This window comes from Branchiostoma lanceolatum, chromosome 13 (genome assembly GCF_035083965.1).
Source record: "Branchiostoma lanceolatum isolate klBraLanc5 chromosome 13, klBraLanc5.hap2, whole genome shotgun sequence".
Classification (NCBI taxonomy): Eukaryota; Metazoa; Chordata; class Leptocardii; order Amphioxiformes; family Branchiostomatidae; genus Branchiostoma; species Branchiostoma lanceolatum.
This window is the reverse complement of record NC_089734.1, coordinates 14,981,107-15,002,589: the sequence shown is the minus strand read 5'-3', so window position 1 is coordinate 15,002,589 and position 21,483 is coordinate 14,981,107. Positions and strand designations below refer to the sequence as shown.

The following is a 21,483-nucleotide window of genomic DNA, read 5'->3' as shown; positions in this document are numbered from 1 at the left end:
CTGCTAAATGTTTTCAGACGATATCCTTTCTCACCACGGTTACTCAAGCAACTAGTTAAAGTTGGATGAACGTGGATATTCTAATCTTATCCCGTGTAGATAATGGATAGAATTTCCAATTTTATCCAGTTGCTCGAGTAACTGTTACCTTGCGTATCATATTACCTGGATGCCCAATCTTTATCGAGTTGTCATTTATTTTTCTTAAATGTTAAACTGACTCAATATGACTAATACAATTACGTCGCTTCTCTGTAAAGACCACATGTGAAACGACTGTATTTTCGATGACACTGATATTTTGGGTACTGCAGAGTTGTCATACAATCTCTAAAGAGGGATTCTCGTTGAACTTCCTAATGTAGACGGAGAAAATATAATGATTGAATGAATGTTTGCACGTTGTATCAAACAGGAGGCACACCCTACCCCGACATGACCAAACGTGAGGTGATGAACTACGTGAAACAGGGACGCAGGCTGGAGAAACCGGACCATTGTGATGACAGCATGTAAATTTTTGTTTGTTTGTTTGTTTGTTTGTTTGTTTGTTTGTTTGTTTGTTTCTATATGTGTATGATCATGGAAAAATATTTTGGACAATACAGAATTATTTGTAATTTCCGAAATTTCCAACCAGAGAAATCTGAAATACATTTATTGGTACAATTGGGTTTTATATACATTGTATCAAAGATATAAGTGAGGGGTAGTGAAGATATACTGCATATATAAGTAGAGTAGAAATACACAATGTTTAAGTAGGATACATATATGCTACGCTTGTGTATGATAGAGATGTGCTAAAAGGGTAGAGATACTAGTATACTATATTTGAGTAGGGTAGAGATGTACTACATGTCAAATAGTAGAGATATACTATCCTCCTTTTGTATGGTAGAAATGTGCTACACTTCAATATGGTAGATATATGCTACACTTGAATAGTGTAGAGATGTGATACACTTCAATGTGGTTATGCTACACTTGAGTAGGGTAGAGATGTGCTTCACTTCAAAAGGGCAGAGATATACTACACTTGAGTAGGGTAAAGACGTGCTACACTTCAAAGGGGTAGGGATAAACTACACTTGAGTAGGGTAGAGATGTGCTACACTTCAAAAGGGTAGAGATAAATAATACACTTGATAGTAGGTAGAGATGTGCTAAACTTGAGTGGTTGATTATACCAATCAGCTCAAACCTTCAATTTTAGACTGAACAGTCTTGTTATCTCTACTCAGCTTCAACCTGATGATGAAGTGCTGGAATGAAGATCCTTTGCTGAGGCCCACTTTTCCACAGCTGGAGCTAGCTTTGGAGACTCTTCTGCAAGTTGAACATGTAGGTTTATTCTTTGATTCCCTAAAATTTCACTTGTGTTGGTAAGAAAATTATTTGGAAGAAGTTCCTTATTTTCTAAGACTGAAATCATGGCAAGGCCACCTTCGGGCAGCAAACCCTACACTTGCACAATGGGCAAAATATTAGTCATTTGCCTCCATAGGTGACATAGATTTGAGATTGATTGATAGTATAAGGGCCCGCTCACAAACTGATGAGGGCATTATATGGATAGTCGTGCATATGCCACACAAAATTCAATAGTCTATTACGGCAAATACAGTTTTAGATCCTCCTCTGTCACAGCCTGCTTGTAAATTCTACATCAGAACCGTACGACTACCTACAACGAACGTGAACGCGACGTAACGATTGTTTGATACTCGTCCTAATTGGCACAATATGATCACTTTCTGTACTTATACGCAAAGTGCAACGTTCGGTATATTTGTAAAATTGTAAATGTGTTGTTGCGCTGTTTATTAAAGTATTCCTTAATAAAGACGTAAAAAACGTTCTGTGGATTACTTGAAATTAGTGCCTTGTACATTACAATAAAGGTCTTTCATTCATGCATTCACCACTTGAACTTAGAACTGATCATGGCTCAATCTGGCACACGTGCAAAGTATTCTGTAACTTGGTAACTGAAAAAAAAAAATCGAATGAAGTTATTATCAAACCATAATTCATTTACTATCTCAGGTTGCATTTTCATTTCTACAAGATTTCTAATATACAAGCATCTCTCTTTATTACTTATTATCATTATCATACTATGCTGATAACTTATCCCTTCCCTTTGACATCTTATACAGGACTACATTGTCCTAAATGGTTTCGATGGAAGCGCCTACAGTAACCCGGAAGAATCCATGGACGAGCTATACTGAGATGTCGACGGCTACCTTTCACAGTTGGCATCCTTCTTTCCATTACAGTATGATGATACTTACACGGCAAATAAGCATGCCGTACATTTTTCTTGGTAGCATTAGTAGTTTTATTATGATCTGAATTAATGATGATGGTATACGATCTATATTCTTTCGAATTATCCTGTTGTGCTTGTAATGTTGTCATGTTATTTTTGTATAATTTTGACATATTTCTTTACAATCTGCAAATTATGTTCAGCATTGATCATGTGTAATCGTAACACACTCATTATGTTCAATAACTTGAAATGAGTTACATTTCCTGTTCAATGGTTCTCATTTATTTTGAAATGTGTTTTCTGTAACTAACTACTGATTCATTTAGAGGATTTATGGAATAATTTCAACTTTTGTCATATCGTCAATCTTGCTTAGTTTTGATAACGTACGATTTAGATTGTATTTCATATTGTTTTTAGATATGTGTGCATTTGCGAATTAAAACAATAAACAGTGTGCCATGATGACAAGGTGATGGTTCTATAACGTTCGTGCACGTATTGTTACACGCAGGCAAACTGTTCCAAACTTATTGTATGATAATACAAATCATTGTTGTGTCTAGTAGTACACTCGTGCGTAACCAAGAAAAGAGCATATCTATGGGCAGCAATAGAAAACAAAGTTATCTAAAATATGCAGTGATTGCAAGGTTACCATTGCATCTATGCTGTCTCTTGATGAGTTTTGATGCCGATATTTCAAAGATGGGTTTCTACGTAACATTATGATAATAATTATACGTACTTGATACTTATTATATATACATCATTATATAATACGCAGATGAAAAGGTTCAAACTTGTACCGATTAAAGAGAGGCATAAATCCAGACACGAAGTCCTTATGTTCTGTATATAAGATAAACACAACCACAGACTTAGAGAACGTGTGGTATGTACAAGAAATGTCCTAATATCATTGAAATTGACCTATGACCTTGAAAGGCGATCTTCTTATCATGCAAATGTAGTATGTTTTTATGTAGTTTTATGTGTGTTCTGGTCATATGTATGTTTTATGTTTTGTGCTTATTGTGATCAAATGCATGTGCGCTCTGTGTTTTCTAATAAAACATCAAAACATCATTCACGCCATTCTTCACTCCATTCCTCTAGAGAGCGGGCCTCTAGTCTGTATAACGCAAACTCCAGCAGTCCGGGGGTTTCTGTCCCCTCCCCGCCTTGGGTTGCGAGGCGGTTACAGGGCGGCGAGCGGTCACAGGAGGCTTGATTGAATACGGGAGTATGCATCGTAGAATTTGGCAAAAAAAAACTTTTTTCCTGCTTGCAAATGAAACCCTCTGGTGGCCAAACTTCCCTGGCAAATAAGCTGGCGTAGTAAGTCTTATAGAGACTACAACTAGTCCAAGAATGCTCAGTTTTGTACGATGAAACGACGAAAGTGACCAAGACCTAACTTTTGAAAAGTGCTGCACATAAATTTTGATTAGACCGTAGGATGTAAAACAGCCGGCAAATCGACTGACCTCTCGGGCTCGAACTTTTTCCGGTTCCTGCCGGATGTCTTCGTCATAGTGGATGGCCCATACGGGGAAAGTGACATTGATGCCGCCTGGGATGCGCAGACCGTTCACTTCGGTATCTATCTTACAAACGCGGTCAATCCTTGCAACAAAACAAGATTCATCATCGCTGCAAGTCTTAACATTGAGCTCAACAAAACTGGGTTCATCAACGCTGAGGGTCTTAACACTGAGCTAATTATTAGAAAAACATTGCTAATCAACGCTGAAAAGTCTTTACATCTAACGCAACAAAACAAGGTTAACTAACGCTGCAAGTCTTTATAATGGAGACGCACTCACCTGCGTCGTAAGGTTTAGCGAAGCAACTCGCTAAGAAGTTGGACACAGGAGATTGGAAGGTACCGACCTTCCTTTCCAAATACTCGAAGAAAAGTGGGGCGCAAATGGGACGGTAGTCACGGTACAAACCGGCTGTTTTTCTTCACACGCTGCACCGATCATAACACGCAATGGCGCACCTATTGGTGCCTGCCACCTAGCCTCCTTCGCAGCCAGTTCGAAGAACACTGGCGTTCATTTTGGGGGGAGAGCGCTGATTTGCGATGTTCAATCTGCCGACCACTTCCCGAGATATTCATGTCCAAAGGTCAAACCAAAAACGCCCATTGTAATTCCAAACAAGCCGCTGGGGGTTGCAAACTTACACAACTTACTTCACCGCGGAAGGGCTTAATCTGCCACACAAAATCATGACCGTTGCTCTTGCAGAAAATCTGACCTCAAAATATGAAGCTCCACTGCAGTATTTCAGGCACCCGCTAGGAGGCCCATTTTCGAAATTCGACCTTCCTTTTTGCGACTCCGACTCCTACCCATCCACCAAATATCATGCAGAACTATCCACAGTTTCTCGAGCTAAGTTGTCTACATACAAACACACATACATACATATACGTACATGCACGTTGGCTCTGCAAAGAGCGGCGGTTGCAGAACCTACACTCGTGTGCCCCCTGGCAGAAAACGATAGAATTGCAACCAGTTTGGTCTCACTAGCACTATGATGTGTTTCCGAATAAAGCGCACCGGTTGGCTATATGGGAGTCTGCATGCAAATGTTCTTGTCCTTCATTATCCTTCCAAATTCTGCATGGAAATGTCTTAAGTTTGTACTTCTTTTGAATAAGCGGGCAGTTTAGATATTAGGTAATGTTCAATGCAATGCGGTGTAATGTCGTCTGATAATAATTCATAATTCCATCCAATAACGCGGCTGTATTCTGACTTTTCACAAAAACAATTGACGTCATGTGTATTAAATACATTAAGGGACTGAGATGCGATTGGCTAGAATAGCTAATGACGTCTCACTTGCTAGAGCAGTAATGACGTCATTCTGGATAATTAGTTAGCCCACATGGTTTTAAATTCGTGCAAGAGAAGAAGACCGGAGACGAACGCATCGGAGACAACCAAGGGAAAGAGGCGACAACAACGCCCCACAGATCGACCTCTACTGGTACTAGGTTACATCTACTACATCACTTTATCATTATAGAAATAGTGTGTATTTACCAGATTGTATATCTCAAAATATGCATCACGTACAATTACCAAGGCGTAGAGCAATAAGTCCACTCGGAATTTCGACGACGTATGTGCAGTGTCAAAGGTGAAGGCCCCTGGCTTGTAAGCAGTTCTAGTCTCCACATTGTTTAGATTTACATAACAATGCCTAGGCGGGTTTTTTGTTTGCGTTTCAGTGGTCGTTACCTTTGACACTGCACATGCGTACTCGAAATTCCAAGTCTGTTTTGCTCTGTGGTATGTTAGTATCCGGTAGACAATAATCACTGAACATATTTCTTCTTTGATGGTCCTTGTTGTTTGAAAGATCTGTATTTGTGTCTATATTTGAACATACATGTTGTTTAGAATGCCCCTAATTGCCTCCCCCCCCCATTTGTAAGTGAAAGAATCGAACTAAGTGGGCGTTGATGTCCTCGCTAGAAAACCGCCGAATAAGCTAGTTCACGGTTGCTACTACGCATGTGCAGTGTCAAAGGTGAAGGCCCCCAAGTCGTAAACAAAACCCATCGAGACAAATGTCGAGACGAGCACTGTTTACAAGCCGGGGGCCTTCGTCTTTGACACTTCACATGCGTAGTAGCAACCGTGAACTAGCTTATTACGTTGAGAGACGATTCACCCACTCCTCTATGCGTTTCGGTGAAATGTCCATTACTCAATCACCAAAAAACAAATATAAATTGCATTAAATTGCCTAGTCTGTAGTTGAATATAAACAACACTAGTTCATACGTTAAGAATCAGAATCGGCAGATCATGCAAGCTCCATCTGTATATATTATAAAGCTGCGTTTCTTATATTTCTTTAACTAGTTCTTGTAGATGAATGGTAAAAATGCCTTGGTGGCAGCCTCTTAAGCTTCTAACCCATATGTTATTTTAAAATCATTGTGAAATGACATGAAATGGTCTTGATGTTTCTCATAGATGATTATGCACGCTTTCTTATTCTACATTGTCTTGAACTATGACTTCACATGCAAAAAACATACATATACAAATGACCCTTCGTACTCCCAGGTGTAGTAAATTCGCTATTCCTCTTCTAATTGGTTCAAAATGGAGTGTATGCCTTATTACCAAATGAAAAGTTCGAGTCCCACAATCACATGTGAATGACTGATCGAAAGAACTTGATAATAAGATCTTTATTAGACAAATATTCATGTTTCATATCATCTTAAGATTAGTAATATGGCGACACGAACATAATAATTTTTCCTGCACACAAATATATGTCTCTCAGCCTGCCTCTTGTAGACCCAATTAAAAATTATTCTAGCAATGGCATCATGTGTAGAAATACATCTTTTTTTTTACCTGGTCTGTTTTACATATTCTTTATACTAGTCATTTGCAGGCTTATCTCAGAGTAGATCCTTTATTCAAACCAAACAAACAAGCAGACGTTTAATATTTTTGCGTTTATGTCCTTGTTATAGAAGTGGGTTGGACTGTTACCATGGCAACAACAAGCATACTCTGTGAAGACGTCAGTGGAGGTTCGGAAGGGGATTTTGCGAGCAGCCCTACGAAAAATAAGGAGTACAGCAACCAATCTGGGGGTCTTGAGCCACAGACCCACACAAGGAAAAAACACTACAGGTGTGAGGAGTGCAACAGAGAGTTCAGTCGACTGGATCATCTGAAAGGACACATGCGAACTCACACAGGGGAGAGACCCTACAGATGTGAGGAATGCGGCAAGCAGTTCAGTCAACAACAGCATCTGAATCTTCACATGCGCACTCACACGGGTGAGAAGCCCTACAGGTGTGAGCATTGCGGCAAGCAGTTCAGTCGGCTGAATAATCTAAAGGTACATATGCGGTCTCACACCGGAGAGAAGCCCTATAGGTGTGAGCAGTGCAACAGACACTTTCGCAATCAAAACCAACTGAAACTGCACATGCGCACTCACACAGGTGAGAAGCCGTACAGGTGTGAACAGTGTGGCAAACAGTTCAGTCGGCTGGCTCATCTGAAGTTGCACTTAAGGACTCACACGGGGGAGAAACCCTACAAGTGTGAGGAGTGCTGTAGGCAATTTGCTGATTTTCACGATCTTAAGAAACACATGCGCACTCATACGGGTGAGAAGCCATACAGGTGTGAGGAGTGCAGTAGTCAGTTTAGTTTGCTGGTCAATCTGAAGACACATATGCTCATCCATACAGGGGAGAAACCCTACGCATGTGAGGAGTGCAGCAAACGGTTTAGTTAACTGGGTAATCTTAAGGGACATATGCGAACTCATACTGGGGAGAAACCTTTCAATTGTGAGGAGTGTGGCCGGAGTTTCAGTATGTTGAGTCACTTGAAAAGTCATATGAAAACTCACACTGGCGAAAAACCATTCCAGTGTAAGGAATGCAGCAAAAGCTTTAGCGTCCCGGGTAATCTGAAGACTCACATGCTAACACACACAGGACAGAAGCCCTACTACATGTGTGAGGAATGCGACAGACAGTTCACACAGCTAGGCAGTCTGAAGAACCACATGCGAACTCACACAGGTGAGAAACCGTATAGGTGTGAGGAATGCAGCAGTACGTTTCGCCAGGCTGGAACTCTGAAGAAACACTTGAAAACGCACACAGGCTTGAAGACTGCAGTCAACAGTTAAGTCTAAAAAAATGTATAAAAAACTCTTGAAGATTCACTTGGGGAGTAATCATATCCGCATGTGCTGTGTCAAAGGTGAAGTCCCCTGAGACGTATGGGCATTTTTATGCAAATCGAGACAAGCCAAGGGCCTTCACCTTTGATACTGCACATGTACATGTGTACTCGAATTTACAAATGGGCTTATACTAAGTTATAGATAAATGCTGTACTTTGTAAAATACGTTTTAAGTTGTTCTATTTATCCTTTTTATCGTTGTTAAATGTTGCGTAACTAGCGCAAGACTTTTGCAAGTAGTTGAGTTGCAAACACTTTGAGTTTTCGGGATTATAATGAAAGATGTTGTGTTGTTATTGCGTAGGGTACGAGCTTTTTATTACTTATCTACGAATAAATCATTATTTTGTTAATCTTATTTTCTTGATCTGATCGACGAACTACATACAAATTTGATTTCTCTAGATTGAGCTAACTTTCTTGTCTGTTTTCTTTTTAACTTTTACCAATAAAGTTTATTTTCTGCATACTTATGTTATTTTTTTCTCGCTTATATATAGGCTTGGATGTTTCTAAAAGTTAAGACTTTATTTTGGTGACTTAGATGTCGATGAAGTGTGTTGTTTAAGGAAATAGCAATCAATAAAACATTGTTTTTAAACAAGGTCCTCACTTATCGACAGGCTGATGTGGTGTCAAGAAATGAAGATAGGAATTGATCAGTATCATCAACAAAATCAAAGCCTTTATTTCTTTCTCGTATCTACTCCTGAAAACTGAGCTGTACTGATGTTTACTGACGACGTAATCAATCTGATTTACTTCAAATGGGCAAATCATAAATCTCCTTCTTCTGTCAAACTTGAGACAAAGCGAAATGCTTTTTCCCTACCTAATCGTATATTCTGGCTCTTCTGTCGCGTGCTTTAATGTTGTTGTAATGGAGAAGAAATTCCAAAGTATGTCAATTCGACGTTAATCGTTCCTTATTGGTGGATTCGTTCCTTCCGAATCAAATTAGTCTGCCAGCTGAAAGCTTGGGCTATATACGGGACCGAGGACATTCTGTTTACCTAATGTAGCTTATAAATGTTCTTGCTCTAAGTACTAGTGTTAAAAAGGAGCCTCTAGCTTTGTGTGACGTTATTACCCTTTTACTGCACATAAGCCATTAAGAAGTCAAAAGCTAACCATTCAAATCACCGTTAATTGTGTATTATTGGTGGATTCATTTTTTTTTCGAATCAAATTAGTCTGTTGGATGAATTTTCATTTTGTCAGAGAGTGGATTGTGCAAACAATTGTGTATTCCAGGGATGATATTGTTCGTACAAAATAAGCAAAAGGTGGGCAAAGTGAAAATTGTTATGAAATGTTCTTGCTCAAGTTTTGTTTGTTGGTAGAGCCTTGGTCTAGACATGCAAAAATCAACAGTGGTCAACGGTTGCCGTGGCAACGAGCAATTTTCAAAATGGTGGATTTCCAACGAGTGAAAGCATTCATTTGGTATTGCCCCAAGAATACCGTCTTTAGCCTTCTGCATCTCACACAAATTAACAAATATCGTTTTGCCTTTTACATCTGATGTTACCCTTATCTGCCAAAAAAAATTATATTAATTTTTGCTGAAAAATGTTTATTTTAGTGAGGTGTATAAATTGTCTAGATATTAGATTTAGATATTTTTGTGAAATCACAAAATAATGAAAAGCCTTGAGGGGTACAGATAATGTTCACAATTTCAAGAAATTAACAGGCGTACTTAAGTGTAGCACGCCTTCTTATCGTCTCTTTATTTTACACAGGTCTGGCGTCACTACCATTGGATTGAGATTAACCACAACCATAATTCATATCCAGAACGCTAGCAGTACATAAGAGCATGCCAGTGGGCCAGAATCTATCATTACTTAGTTGGTAGTCGACCTAATCACATATGTATACTAAAACCCTTTAAAAAACATATTTCAAGACTTGAGGTATGATGTTAAACTACGAACCGTGAGGTCAACCATGGTTCAAAGTCGTTACTTATACAATGTACAAACAGTATTGTTTTACGCCAAAGACAATTACTCAAGCAACTGGATAAAATTTTGAAACAGTCAGACGTTTCAGACAGCATCCGCTATCTTTCGTCAGTGACTAAGGAAAGATTTGGCAGAACCAGGTTTTACACCAAAACCCTGAATAGATATGTTAATGAAGTGAAGACAAATTCGGATGGCTCAATAGAATAGTAAGTCAAGACAAGTTTGTATGCTAATGACTCAGTTTCGAATTCAGACAGCATCCGCTATCTTTTGTCACTGACTAAGGAAATATCTGGCAGAACCAGGTTTTATACCAAAACTCTGAACAGATATGTTAATGAAGTGAAGACGATTCTATGTGGTTCAATAGAAGAGTAAGTCAAGACATGGTCGTATGCCAATGACTTAACTATCCTTCATCAAAGCATTGTTTTTGTTTGTTTATTGTCTCTAATAGCTTTACAGTTCCCTTTTCGTGTTATTTGTGGTACTTTTCCTCACGTTGTCTTATCCCTTCTCTATGCAAATTAGCACATTCAGCATTGCACTTCGCTTTGTTCCACAATCACGTGTAACCTACCAAACCGGTTACTCCACTGTCCTTCAAGCCACCATCTATAAAACTTGGCTATTCTGGTTCTTTCCTTACATACCCACTCTGAAGACGCAAGAACCGGTGTCGCTGTTAAAACATTGTGCAGTCCCTTTCCTTGGAGAGCTAACGTTTCAGTACGGTAAGTAATGTTCTTGTATAGAGCATATTCTTGTATATTTTCTGTTCCAAGATTTTAGAGGCATGTGGGTTAGGGGTTGGTAGCCTTTTTCCAAGCAAGTATTCTAAAGAAGCCAAGATTCGTTCATGTTCTGGGCAAATCATATCCGTTCTACAATAAGTATTCAAATGAATACTTATTGTAGAACGGATATGATTTGCCCAGAACATGAACGAATCTTGGCTTCTTTAGAATACTTCCTTCTAGCTTATCAAATAGCATCCTCGTTATTCATAATTTTTGTTGTCCAAGCTAAACTTGGTCCATGCAGAATCACGTTGATTTATTTAACTATAAATCATATTTGTCTTGAGTCAAGCAGTCAGGTTGCTCAAAATGAAGTTTTTTAATAAACATGTTCTGTTACTGCTATCGACCTATCGCAGCTACAAAACATTTTGCAAGGAATGATGTTTCTTTGTCTTGTTCTTTTTTTAATATCTAAATTTTCTATTACCCATAGCTATAACGACATGTGAATTTATATCACATTAAAGTGGAAAAAAGTTCAAACACATTATAAATATTTGCACCATACCTATATGTAGCATATGTTTCCTGTGTTATATCAAATCGGTGGTCATCTTGAATGCATGTACAACTAGGTAATACCATAGAGCCGTCTTTGTGTTTGAGTGTCGAATTTTTTGTACGGGAAATCTCAACTGTGCTGCCTTTTCATTATTATTTGTTTACGGTACAAGTCGTGCGAGTATAGTCTTCTAGGTTTTGTCGGACCCCTCTCTCTATGGAAATTAATGATTTAGCACCCTTGTCCACTTCATTTGATTTTTACTTGAATGTAGTCTGCAATCAACGACCACACCAAAACCGGTTTAACACCATTAACATTCCAGTATAGACATATTTCAAAGTGACCAACTTGTCTGTGAGCTATACTTTGTCTTGACATGTACACATGCGGATAGACCAAGTCATGCTTATTTTGATTTAAATGTGCTAAAACTCTTCCTAGTACTCAATCTAAAGATAATCGAATAAGACAGAGTACTAGTACCCTCATAAACTTATTTTGTATTTCTCTGTAGTGTTTCGCTTTCTACTAAATGTTGTGAATTTTGACAGAGAGTTTACTAGACGAAGTTTGCATGTCCTAAGTCATATTTGCAGGAATTCAATTTTGGACTATCATTTTGACTTATGGTTTGATTTCTCATTTATTTCCACGTAGATCATCATGGATATTCCCACTGAAATCAATCAAGAAGAGGTTGCAGAGAAAACAGAAGAATTTTCCTCCAAGGAAGGAAGTGATGGTGCTGACAAAAAGACGATCCGGATGCAGCCTGACATCACTGATAGACCACTTGAGGAGTCCATTTGTCAGTTGAGTCGAACGAAGCCACTCGAGGCAAATAAGGCAATAAAGAAGACCCACCGATGCGTGGAGTGCAACAGACAATTTAGTGACCTTAGTAATCTGAAGAGACACATGCGAACCCACACTGGTGAAAAATCTTTCAGGTATGAGGAGTGCAATAAGAAGTTCAATCGGCAGAAAAGTTTGAGTTTACACATGCGTACTCACACAGGAGAGACGCCGTATAAGTGTGAAGAGTGCAAAAGACAGTTCAATCAGCTTGCTGTTCTGAAGAGACATATGCGGACTCACACAGGAGAAAAACCGTACAGGTGTGAGGAGTGTAAAAGACAGTTCAGTCAGCTGGGTGATTTGAAGAGGCACATGCGGACTCACACTGGTGAGAAACCATACAAATGTGAAGAGTGCAACCGGCAGTTCAGTGATCTTGGTGCTCTGAAGAAACATATGCGAACTCACACAGCTGAGAAACCCTACATGTGTGAGGAGTGCAGTAGGAAGTTTAGTCAGCCGGGTGTTTTGAAGAGGCACATGCGGATTCACACGGGAGAGAGACCCTACGGGTGTGAGGAGTGCAACAGACAGTTCAGTCAGCTGGGTGATTTGAAGAGACACGCGCAGACTCACACAGGTGAGAAACCCTACATGTGTGAAAAGTGTGGCAAACAGTTCAGTCGGATGGGTAACCTCAAGGCACACATGAAGACTCACACTGGCATACAGATGTGAGGAGTGCGAAGGGCAGTCCAGCCATCAGCTGGGTCATTTGAAAAGACACATGAAGACTCACGCCGATGAAAGGCCATGTTTAACAATGTGACACTCATATGAATTAAGGGTCGTCATAATTATTGCTTCATTCATCAATAGAAACAGCACAAAAGTTTTGGACACATCGGCATCAACATTCACATGGGAGTTCATTTAAAAATGGAACTGTAACCGAAATATACCGCATCCCCATTACGGGCGCCATTTCGAAATGCACTCCCGCAAGAGTACAGTTTAACGAGAACGTGCGTTAGGTTGCTAGAAAACGAGGTCATCATGGCAGCACTATCTTATGGTCAGAGTTTGTGCATGGAAGACACACTTGTACAGTTTAAACTGTGAATAACAGAGTTACACGTTATGGAATAGGACTGCTCGGGTTGTGAAGGTATCAACTTCTGTCCTCTGTGAAAAACCTATGCAGTTCGGTATAGCAATTAAACCTAGCTAGTTATTACCACTGACTAATTAACTAATATCTGTAAATATACTTAGCTATCAACAAATAGAAAAAAAATCGAATGAAGTCAAAAACTTACATTCGCCAAGAAGGTTTTGTTTTCGGTAGCATTAACTTTGCATGTATGTAATGTTAAGTGTGTGGATGAACAGCATAACTTAGGTTGCCTGGATGGATTGTATTGATATTCAGTATGTTGGTAGGTCTTGGTATGATGGTGCTCAATATATCGTGAACAACAGATGTGAGTTGATGCTTTTCTCTGTCTTAATACAGTTCTTTGATTGTTCCGTATTTGCTGCCATAAGATGCCAACATTGTGCATATCCCATTTTAATCACAAAGAAATAAACATTGTATCGTTGTTTAATTCTTGGATGTTTCCCTTATGATATAAGAAAAGAAGCCTACTTACTCACGGTAGGAGGCATCAGGAATATCAATAATTGCAAATAGATTTTGATTTTCGCACTTAAGGGATGTATTTGACTCTCAGTGTCACGTCTAACATGTCAGTTTTAAGTATAACATCGGTGGCGAGCGGGACACTGAAACAAGACTTGTTTTCCCTACCTCCCTACCTTTTGAATAATTAATCTCAACGATATTCTCAATGCTGCTCCCTGCATGACTAATTTATGCATGTACCGCAGCCCTTTGCATGGAATTAACTATATCCTTGACAAAACTCTTACATCTGTACAGTTTCTGGAAAAAACAGACATATATTACGCGATGGCAAATTTGCGAAGAGTATATTCATGAGCAGATATTTCAATACAGATATGCGAAGAATGATTTTCGTTGAATATTTGTCCCTGAATGATACGCTGAATCCTACAAATAGATAAAGTGTATGCAAATACATGACAACTAAACATCACACATTGTATTTGTTCAAGCGTAAAAGCAAATAATTGATATTGTTTATGAGATATGCAACGTTATGCAGTGCATATGAAAATTCTATTTAGGGGTGCATTTTGAATTCTGAATCAGTAATGATATACATATGGGCGACATTTTCGAAGAAAGAATAATACAGTACATGTTTCCTTTTCATATCTCACGGGTAAATCCGTGCAAAAAAAAGAAAATATATAAAAGGATTGACTTTATTGCAACTAGTCGTAGCAGAACTCTGTTACAACGTGTAAAAGAAATATTAGACAATAGTGGATACTCCTCTATGTTCTATTTTACGATTCATCAAGTGACATATATCAGTATGCACTATGTTAAGGTCCAGAATTACCAATATGTATATTCAAACTTTCTGTCATAATTTGACTATTGATACTGATAAGCTAAGGTTTTATAAGACATGCAAGAAATCATAAAAATAGCAAAATTAGAATTAGTGCCCACCCCCTTGAGATCGAGAAATGGCGGTACAAGAACTTACCTGTGTGCGAAAGAACTTGTAAATACTGTATGTCAAACACGGTGGACAACATTTTCATTTCTGAATCAATGATGATATTCATATGGGCGACATTTTCGAAGAAAAAAATAATACAGTATATGTTTCTTTTCCATATCTCACGGGTAAATCCGTGTAAAAATAGATATAAAAGAATTGTGTGCTACACTTGCTATGTTTATTGTAAGAAGACGTGCGATGTAATATTTTGTTGATTTCATAAAAGGGCTCTTTGTGGTCTAAAACTGTTGATTTTATAGCTGAAATATATGCATTGGACTTATATGAAAACACGCATAGCACCAGACGATGCATTTGAATCAGCTGATACGGATGATGCGTGTACGGGTGCATTTCATTTCTGAATCATTATATTCATATGGGCGACATTTTAGAAAAAAAAACTAACACAGTACGTATTCCTTTCCTGTATCTCATGGGACAATCAATGTAAAAAAATAGATAACAGGTTTGGGACTGCGTGTCACATTTACTGTATCTATTGTAAGGAGAATATGTGCGATGTAACATGTTGATTTCTTATAAATGATCTTTGTGGTCTAAAACTGTTGATTATATAGCTGGAATATATGCATTGGGCGTATAAAAAAACACATATAGCCTCAGACAATGCATTTGAATCAGATGATACAGATGATGACAGAACGGTAGCATATGATTAAACTGCGAGATGGAATTTCACCAACCGTCCCTTCAATCCCCAGCACATATATTGTAGTCAACCGCAGACGAGAAAGGCAGTCATAGCGACGGAGGAAACTGAGAGTTCTGGTCCCGTGAGAAAGATATATAAGAGTCTTGTCATTTTGTCCTAGTTACTGAAAACAATAAAAAAAGTGTTTGGTAAATTGTCCGTTTCAGTTCAGTTCAGACTCTTGACCTCAGTGGTCGTAGGGGCGTCATGACATCCAGCAACAGCGATCCGTGCCCATCCTGTTCTGTCCTCGGCCTCTCTAACTAGTTGTGATGTGCTCAGGCCAGTCCACACCTTGATATTATCCAGCCACGTCTTTTTGGCCTTGAATTACCCGTTTTCTCTTTCCGGCTACAGCCATTATACGTAAAGTATACGCCTAGCTTATACACATAATATATGTACGTGATCAGCAACTATAGTATAGAATTCTAACATTGATAGTTGAGAGAACGAACTGTTACATTTCCTGCATGATATTTTAGACATTCAAAAAATCCAACGACACATGGACAGATCTGAATTTTTGACATATGCCACGAGCATATGAAATTGTCAGCCGATTGAACAAGACAACCCATACAAATAGCGTGGACATGACAAGAGGTCCAAAATGGGATTAATTCCTTATCTACACGCATGTTGTGCTGGTTAGAATTCGTTTCTAACTTTCCCGAGCTACAAGAAAGCTAGTGGTTTAGGCTATAACGTACATATCCGCCTATCTTTTGAATATCATCGGTTAAGATAGAAACTACAGACTTTTCGGAAGAAAAAAACCCTATAGATTGTATTTTATTTTGTCATGGGTGACGTCAACATCTTCAGATTCAAACGCCTTTTATATTTACAGGGCACAGCGTACATTACTTACATCAAAAAGACGGAATCTTGACACTATTTAATAAGGTATTGTCTTCACCAAACATGCTATTCACACCTATTACAGGGCCTGTATGCGGGTCCTTTATATGTACGGGTTGGGGGTATTTTTCAGCTGAACGCATCATACTGCAGAGAAACCTTAACGCACCGTACGCGGATGTAACTATGCCACAGCAGCGTAAAAAGAGTCAAGGGAAAATGACCTAATTGTCTTCGCCGAGTACTATAGTACTCGGAGAAGATTGTGTTTTCGGTTGAGCCAGCTGTTTGGTGGGTCTGTAGGTATTTTAAGAGCATAACTCAAGAAACCTTCGATGAATCTTTATGATTTTGGTAGGTGTGTAGTGGTTGTACAAAGGAAGGTCAAGTTCGAAAATGGTTTACCTAGCGTTTTTCAACAGTACTGCAGCAGACTTTACATTTTCTGTGTTTGTATGTAGGCAAAAAAAGTGACGGAAACGTTGATGGATCTTTAAGATTTTTGTTAGGTGTGTAGATGTTATAAAAACGGAGGTCAAATTCAAAAATAATTCCCCTGGCATTTTCCATCGGTCCTGCAGCGGGCTTTGTGTGGATGTGTATTTGTATGTGGACAACATAACTCAAGAAGCTGTAGATGGTTCTGTATTATATTCAGTGAATGGGTAGGGTTTACAGGAAGGAAGGTCAAGTTCGATAATTGGCCTTCTAGCGGGTACCTAAGGTACTGCAGCGGAGCTTCAAAATTTTGGGGCATATTTTCTGAAAGTGCTATGGTCATGATTTTTGTGTGGTAGATAGTTCATGCCACAGGAATGAAGTTGTGTAAGTTTGGCCCCCCTAGCGTCTTGTTTGGAACTGCAGTGGGTGTTTTTGTTTTGACCTTCGGACATGAATTACCTGAGAAGGGGTCAACAGATCGTCGTGAAGTTTTGTATGTAGAGAGCTCAGATGGTGCTTTACACAATCAATGACTAATTATGCAAATCAGGAGATAATCTGCATAATTAGTAAGGATAGTTTGTAAATCCACTACATTCCATAATTGGGCATGTGACAGTGTTCCCGAAACAGGTCAACAGAGGGCCTTGCAAAGAAGTATAAATAAACAGATGGGGCACATAAATAAACAGATGGGGCAGTCTCATTACACTCCAAGCAGATGTGTGGGTCCGGTTGGTTTTTAACGCGTTCAGTTTAGGCATTTTTTGTCCAACACACGGTTGGAGACATAACGGAAAGGGGACAAAATAGAAAGCCTGACAAAAACGCCTAAAAACATGTGAATAACCAGCCGGACCCACTCCTCTGCTCAGAGAGTACACTGCACCAAAACTGCACCACTGCTAGGTATGGAAAAGTCAAATGTACTATGTCTTTCCAAAAGTGGATGATATGGAATAAAGATTTATTCTATTCATATATATTGACTGCACCATTTCATCATCACTTTCAATATTTTGTCATGACCAGTTATAACATATATCAGCACACTAGACATATATACAAGCTCTGTACCACCAAATGATTTTAAACCTATCTAGACTGGACTCATCCCCCCATCAATCATAACTTCCAAACGGTATGGTGTATGATCAAATTTGCAGGGGGTGATAAGCATGTAAATATTAATCACTCTCCATAATAAGCCTTGATTATTTGGCGAAGATAGTGTGTTCGTGGAACTCTAGTTTTTACTACGATTGAGTTTGATACAGATGCAATTAAAAGTGCACACACACACACACACACACACACACAAACACACACATCCCAGACAGATAGACATACACACATTGACCGACGGACACATAAGGGTACACAATCGAAGATGCATTGAAATTGTATTTTTACTATTAATTAGCTTTCGAATTACAAGTTATTTTTGCTTTACCAGGTTTTAGGTACAACAATGGAGGCAGACAGCAGCATAGCAAGTTCGCTTCTTTCACTAGGGGTCAGAGTTGAAGGTTCAGTCCCCAAACGACGATCAGCTGCAGCAGAACCGTCGGACGGGTTTTTCCACCAGGTTGTGACGTCAGCCAGAACATCGAGAGTCGTCGATTTCATCACTTTTACGTCTAAAAATCGGGTTGAAAACGTATCCGCTGCTTGAAAGCTTACTCTTCTTTTCAAATATTAATATTGATACAATTTCAATCCACAATGGTGATATGGTTATAATCCCCAGTATTTATTAATGGCAACCATTTATAAAGGTCAAACGTCACGTAGCCCGAAAGCTATAAGGCCTCCCAGATTCGGTGAAACCATCGTATACAACACTTCGAGGATACCGTAACACCGAGTACAATGGAATTTATTACACCTAACCATGTCGAGCTCATCCCCCGATACTAGTTTTCCATTTAACGTTCAGAAGCAGTTTTGTATTCGTCTATTGATATCATGGCCCCCTCCCCCACTCGTCACCAGCAATCATTGAAAAGGTCAAAGATCCAACATAGCCGAGAAACGTTCTGAAGGTCAAACCCGCACAGTAACCATATGCATGTTTATTCTTTGCTAATTAGGGGAGCGTGTGTCTAACTATTCCATTTTACGTAAAACCTGACAACATGAGGGACCAAGCGACCTCCAATCCATGATGCAAGCCTTTTTTCCACTTTGGAGCAGATCCACTATACTAGGGTATTAAACGTACATATCGTAAAACAGTAATTACATGATTTTTATAGGAGAATCAATTACAGAGGTAGGAATAGTAGTCACTAGAAGACACGGGGTTATGAACATTATCTTGAATACTTTTCAACTCTTTAGATTCCACAAGATTATCAATCTTCACTCACGATCCCACTGAGATTCTCATATGGTAAACAACAATGGTGGACTGGATATTTGGGAGGGGGACATGAACATGAGTCAACTTCTGACAATGTGATTTTGGGTATGATATAGACCTAGTTACTAAAACATAGTCTTGTAGTATGTGAAGAATTGAATGTGTTTTTATCTCAAAATGTATATATCCCCTTTGTTTAAAGTGAGAGTTGATCCTTCAGGCACTGAGTTACCTCTGAACTGGCTACGTCATGAGCAGTTGGACAAGTCTTTTGAGCAGATTGAAAAACAAGTGTGACCCGTGACATCACGGACTACCACAGTTACATACAGCTAGATCGCAGTGGAACGCTTGCAAGGCAGAATTGTCTTTCTGTTGCTTTGGACAATCATTACCTGATTAGTATTCATTAAAATCAGTTCCTCTACTGTCCTGAAGTTGTGGACAATGAGTACAGATAAGCTAGTGAACGGAGACCTGACGCTGGCTGGACCGGGGTTTATGTACCGGAAGCCCCGAGTTCGGCCGGCGGGGCTGCAGGCCGCCTTCGCCGTAGCCGTCGTGCTGGGCTTCTCGGCGCTGGTGGGGGTGCTGCTGCTGCAGAACTGGCAACTCAAGCAGATGCTGTCAGCGTATAATGAACGCAATGACCAGATGCTAGATCGCATCGCTTCGCTGGAAGTTCTGACTAAAGATAAGTCCTGGGAAGGCAACAGTCGTGTGGAGAAAGCTGAGGTATGAATTTCAAACCATTCACTTAAAAAATAATATTTAAAGATTCTTGGGTATGCTTAAAGTTTAAGCGAATTGAAACTGTGCATTGTGTCTTGTATGAATTAACTAAGGGTTTTAGCTACTTTGAATGAAAGTGATCAGATGGTGTACTTTCTCTGAGTATAACTAAATATACCTGAATCTTGGGGATGGCGTTCCTTCCATTTTGACATTTAACTTAAATCGGTCTAATTGAGCGGAATAATTGGTCCGGGTAGCCGTCTGACAGGGTAGCTTGTTGACATGAGGCATGCTGGGATCTATTTGAAGCGAAGATTGATAGGATCTGCATGATTGTTGAGATTTCTGTGTATTATGCCGATTTTTGTTAAGCTAGGGTCACATTTCCAAGCCGGGGCCCGACCGGGCTGTTTCAGAAAACAAAGAATAAAAAATGCATATCAAGAATATACATAACGTATGATAAGAAGAAATTGTTAAAAAATTTTTTGTCTTTTTTTTTTGTCTTTTATGTAATGGTTTTGTTCCCAGAAGCTGCCCAGCCGGGCCCCGGATAGGAACTGTGACCCTAGCATAATCTATTAGTCGTTTTCAGCACAGTACGACATTTGCATATTAGGGATAAAGAATATAGTATAGTATAGTAGTAGTCCACAGTTTTCTGCTGCTGCAGTAGTTGAAACATCATGCAGCCGCATTCAGTCTTTCCGCAGTATGTAGTAAAGTAAGAAAACATTAAGTACTGTACAACAATGCCAAAACTCTCCAAGCAGAGGAGTGGGTCCGGCTAGTTTTTAACGTGTTTTCGAGGGTTTCTGTCGGGCTTTCTACTTTGTCGTGTTTGTTTAATAAAGTTTAGCGAATACAATGCCGAGGCCTATCGTGGTTCAGTATGGTATCGAAAGGTGAAGTAAATTTATTTTCCAAATTTCTTCCAGTCGGCGGACGGTTTCGTCAACCTCGAGGCCCAGTCTGATCCCGGCATGCACCGCAGGGCGAAGAGAGCTGCCAACTCCCTGACTCTGCCGTTCGGAAGTAAAGATCGTCCTTGTCTTCTCTCAAAACTGGCATTTCTATAATTGTTTACACTCCTTCAAAATGCTGCCCAATCCCTATTCACAGACTTTCCTCCTGGCCGACGTCTGACAAGACTGGCCTCTAGGTAATCTCTAAACAGATCTATCAGTGGCAAGGCACAGCGCTTATGCTAGTGCCATGCAGTAATACTAGTACCTGTAACATCATTACACACGGAGTATGATCGTTTCTAGTTCTGCATCCATGTTCAAGAATAGAGTAGGTAGAAGGCATACTGCTGCTAAAACCTTGACACCTGGCAAGGATTTCATTTGGTTTGAGCAGATTTAATAACAAAAGTAGCCTTTATGTTTCTTGTTAAAAAATGCATGTATATAGTGGATTTGACATCTCTTGTAAGTCTAGATATATGATTTTTGGCGACGCCTTAGGAGCGAGCCTAATAGTTTACTTTACGCCCGATTTCTAAGAATTCCCAGAATTGTTTATTTCTTAGTTGATGTTACTTTTGAATGTTTTTAATTTTCTTCTTCCCTCTC

The 21,483-nt window shown here is 39.3% G+C and overlaps 2 protein-coding genes and 1 pseudogene across 2 annotated transcripts in view; all 3 read left to right on the top strand.

Annotated features, from left to right (window-relative positions):
* LOC136447689 (protein sidekick-2-like) overlaps positions 1-516 on the top strand; it is a 35,736-nt gene extending 35,220 nt beyond the window's left edge. Inside the window, exon 31 of the mRNA XM_066446731.1 lies at positions 416-516. Coding sequence (XP_066302828.1) covers positions 416-516 — 101 coding nt within the window. The remainder of the gene's footprint in view (positions 1-415) is intronic.
* Positions 517-5,194: 4,678 nt separating this feature from the next.
* LOC136447688 (zinc finger protein 845-like) lies at positions 5,195-12,950 on the top strand (annotated as a pseudogene).
* On the top strand, positions 10,493-21,257 carry LOC136447282 (uncharacterized). The gene is made up of 3 exons (XM_066446012.1): positions 10,493-10,751; positions 19,374-19,906; positions 20,845-21,257. The coding sequence occupies exons 2-3, from the start codon at positions 19,619-19,621 to the stop codon at positions 20,983-20,985; spliced, it is 429 nt and encodes a 142-aa protein (XP_066302109.1). The 5' UTR covers positions 10,493-10,751; positions 19,374-19,618; the 3' UTR covers positions 20,986-21,257.
* The last annotated feature ends 226 nt before the right edge of the window (positions 21,258-21,483 follow it).

Excerpts from the sequence above, each read along its gene's own strand:
- LOC136447282 (XM_066446012.1), top strand. The coding sequence starts at position 19,619 with ATGAGTACAGATAAGCTAGTGAACGGAGACCTGACGCTGGCTGGACCG. Across the intron at positions 19,907-20,844 it reads GTCGTGTGGAGAAAGCTGAG|TCGGCGGACGGTTTCGTCAA; the intron begins GTATGAATTTCA and ends AATTTCTTCCAG.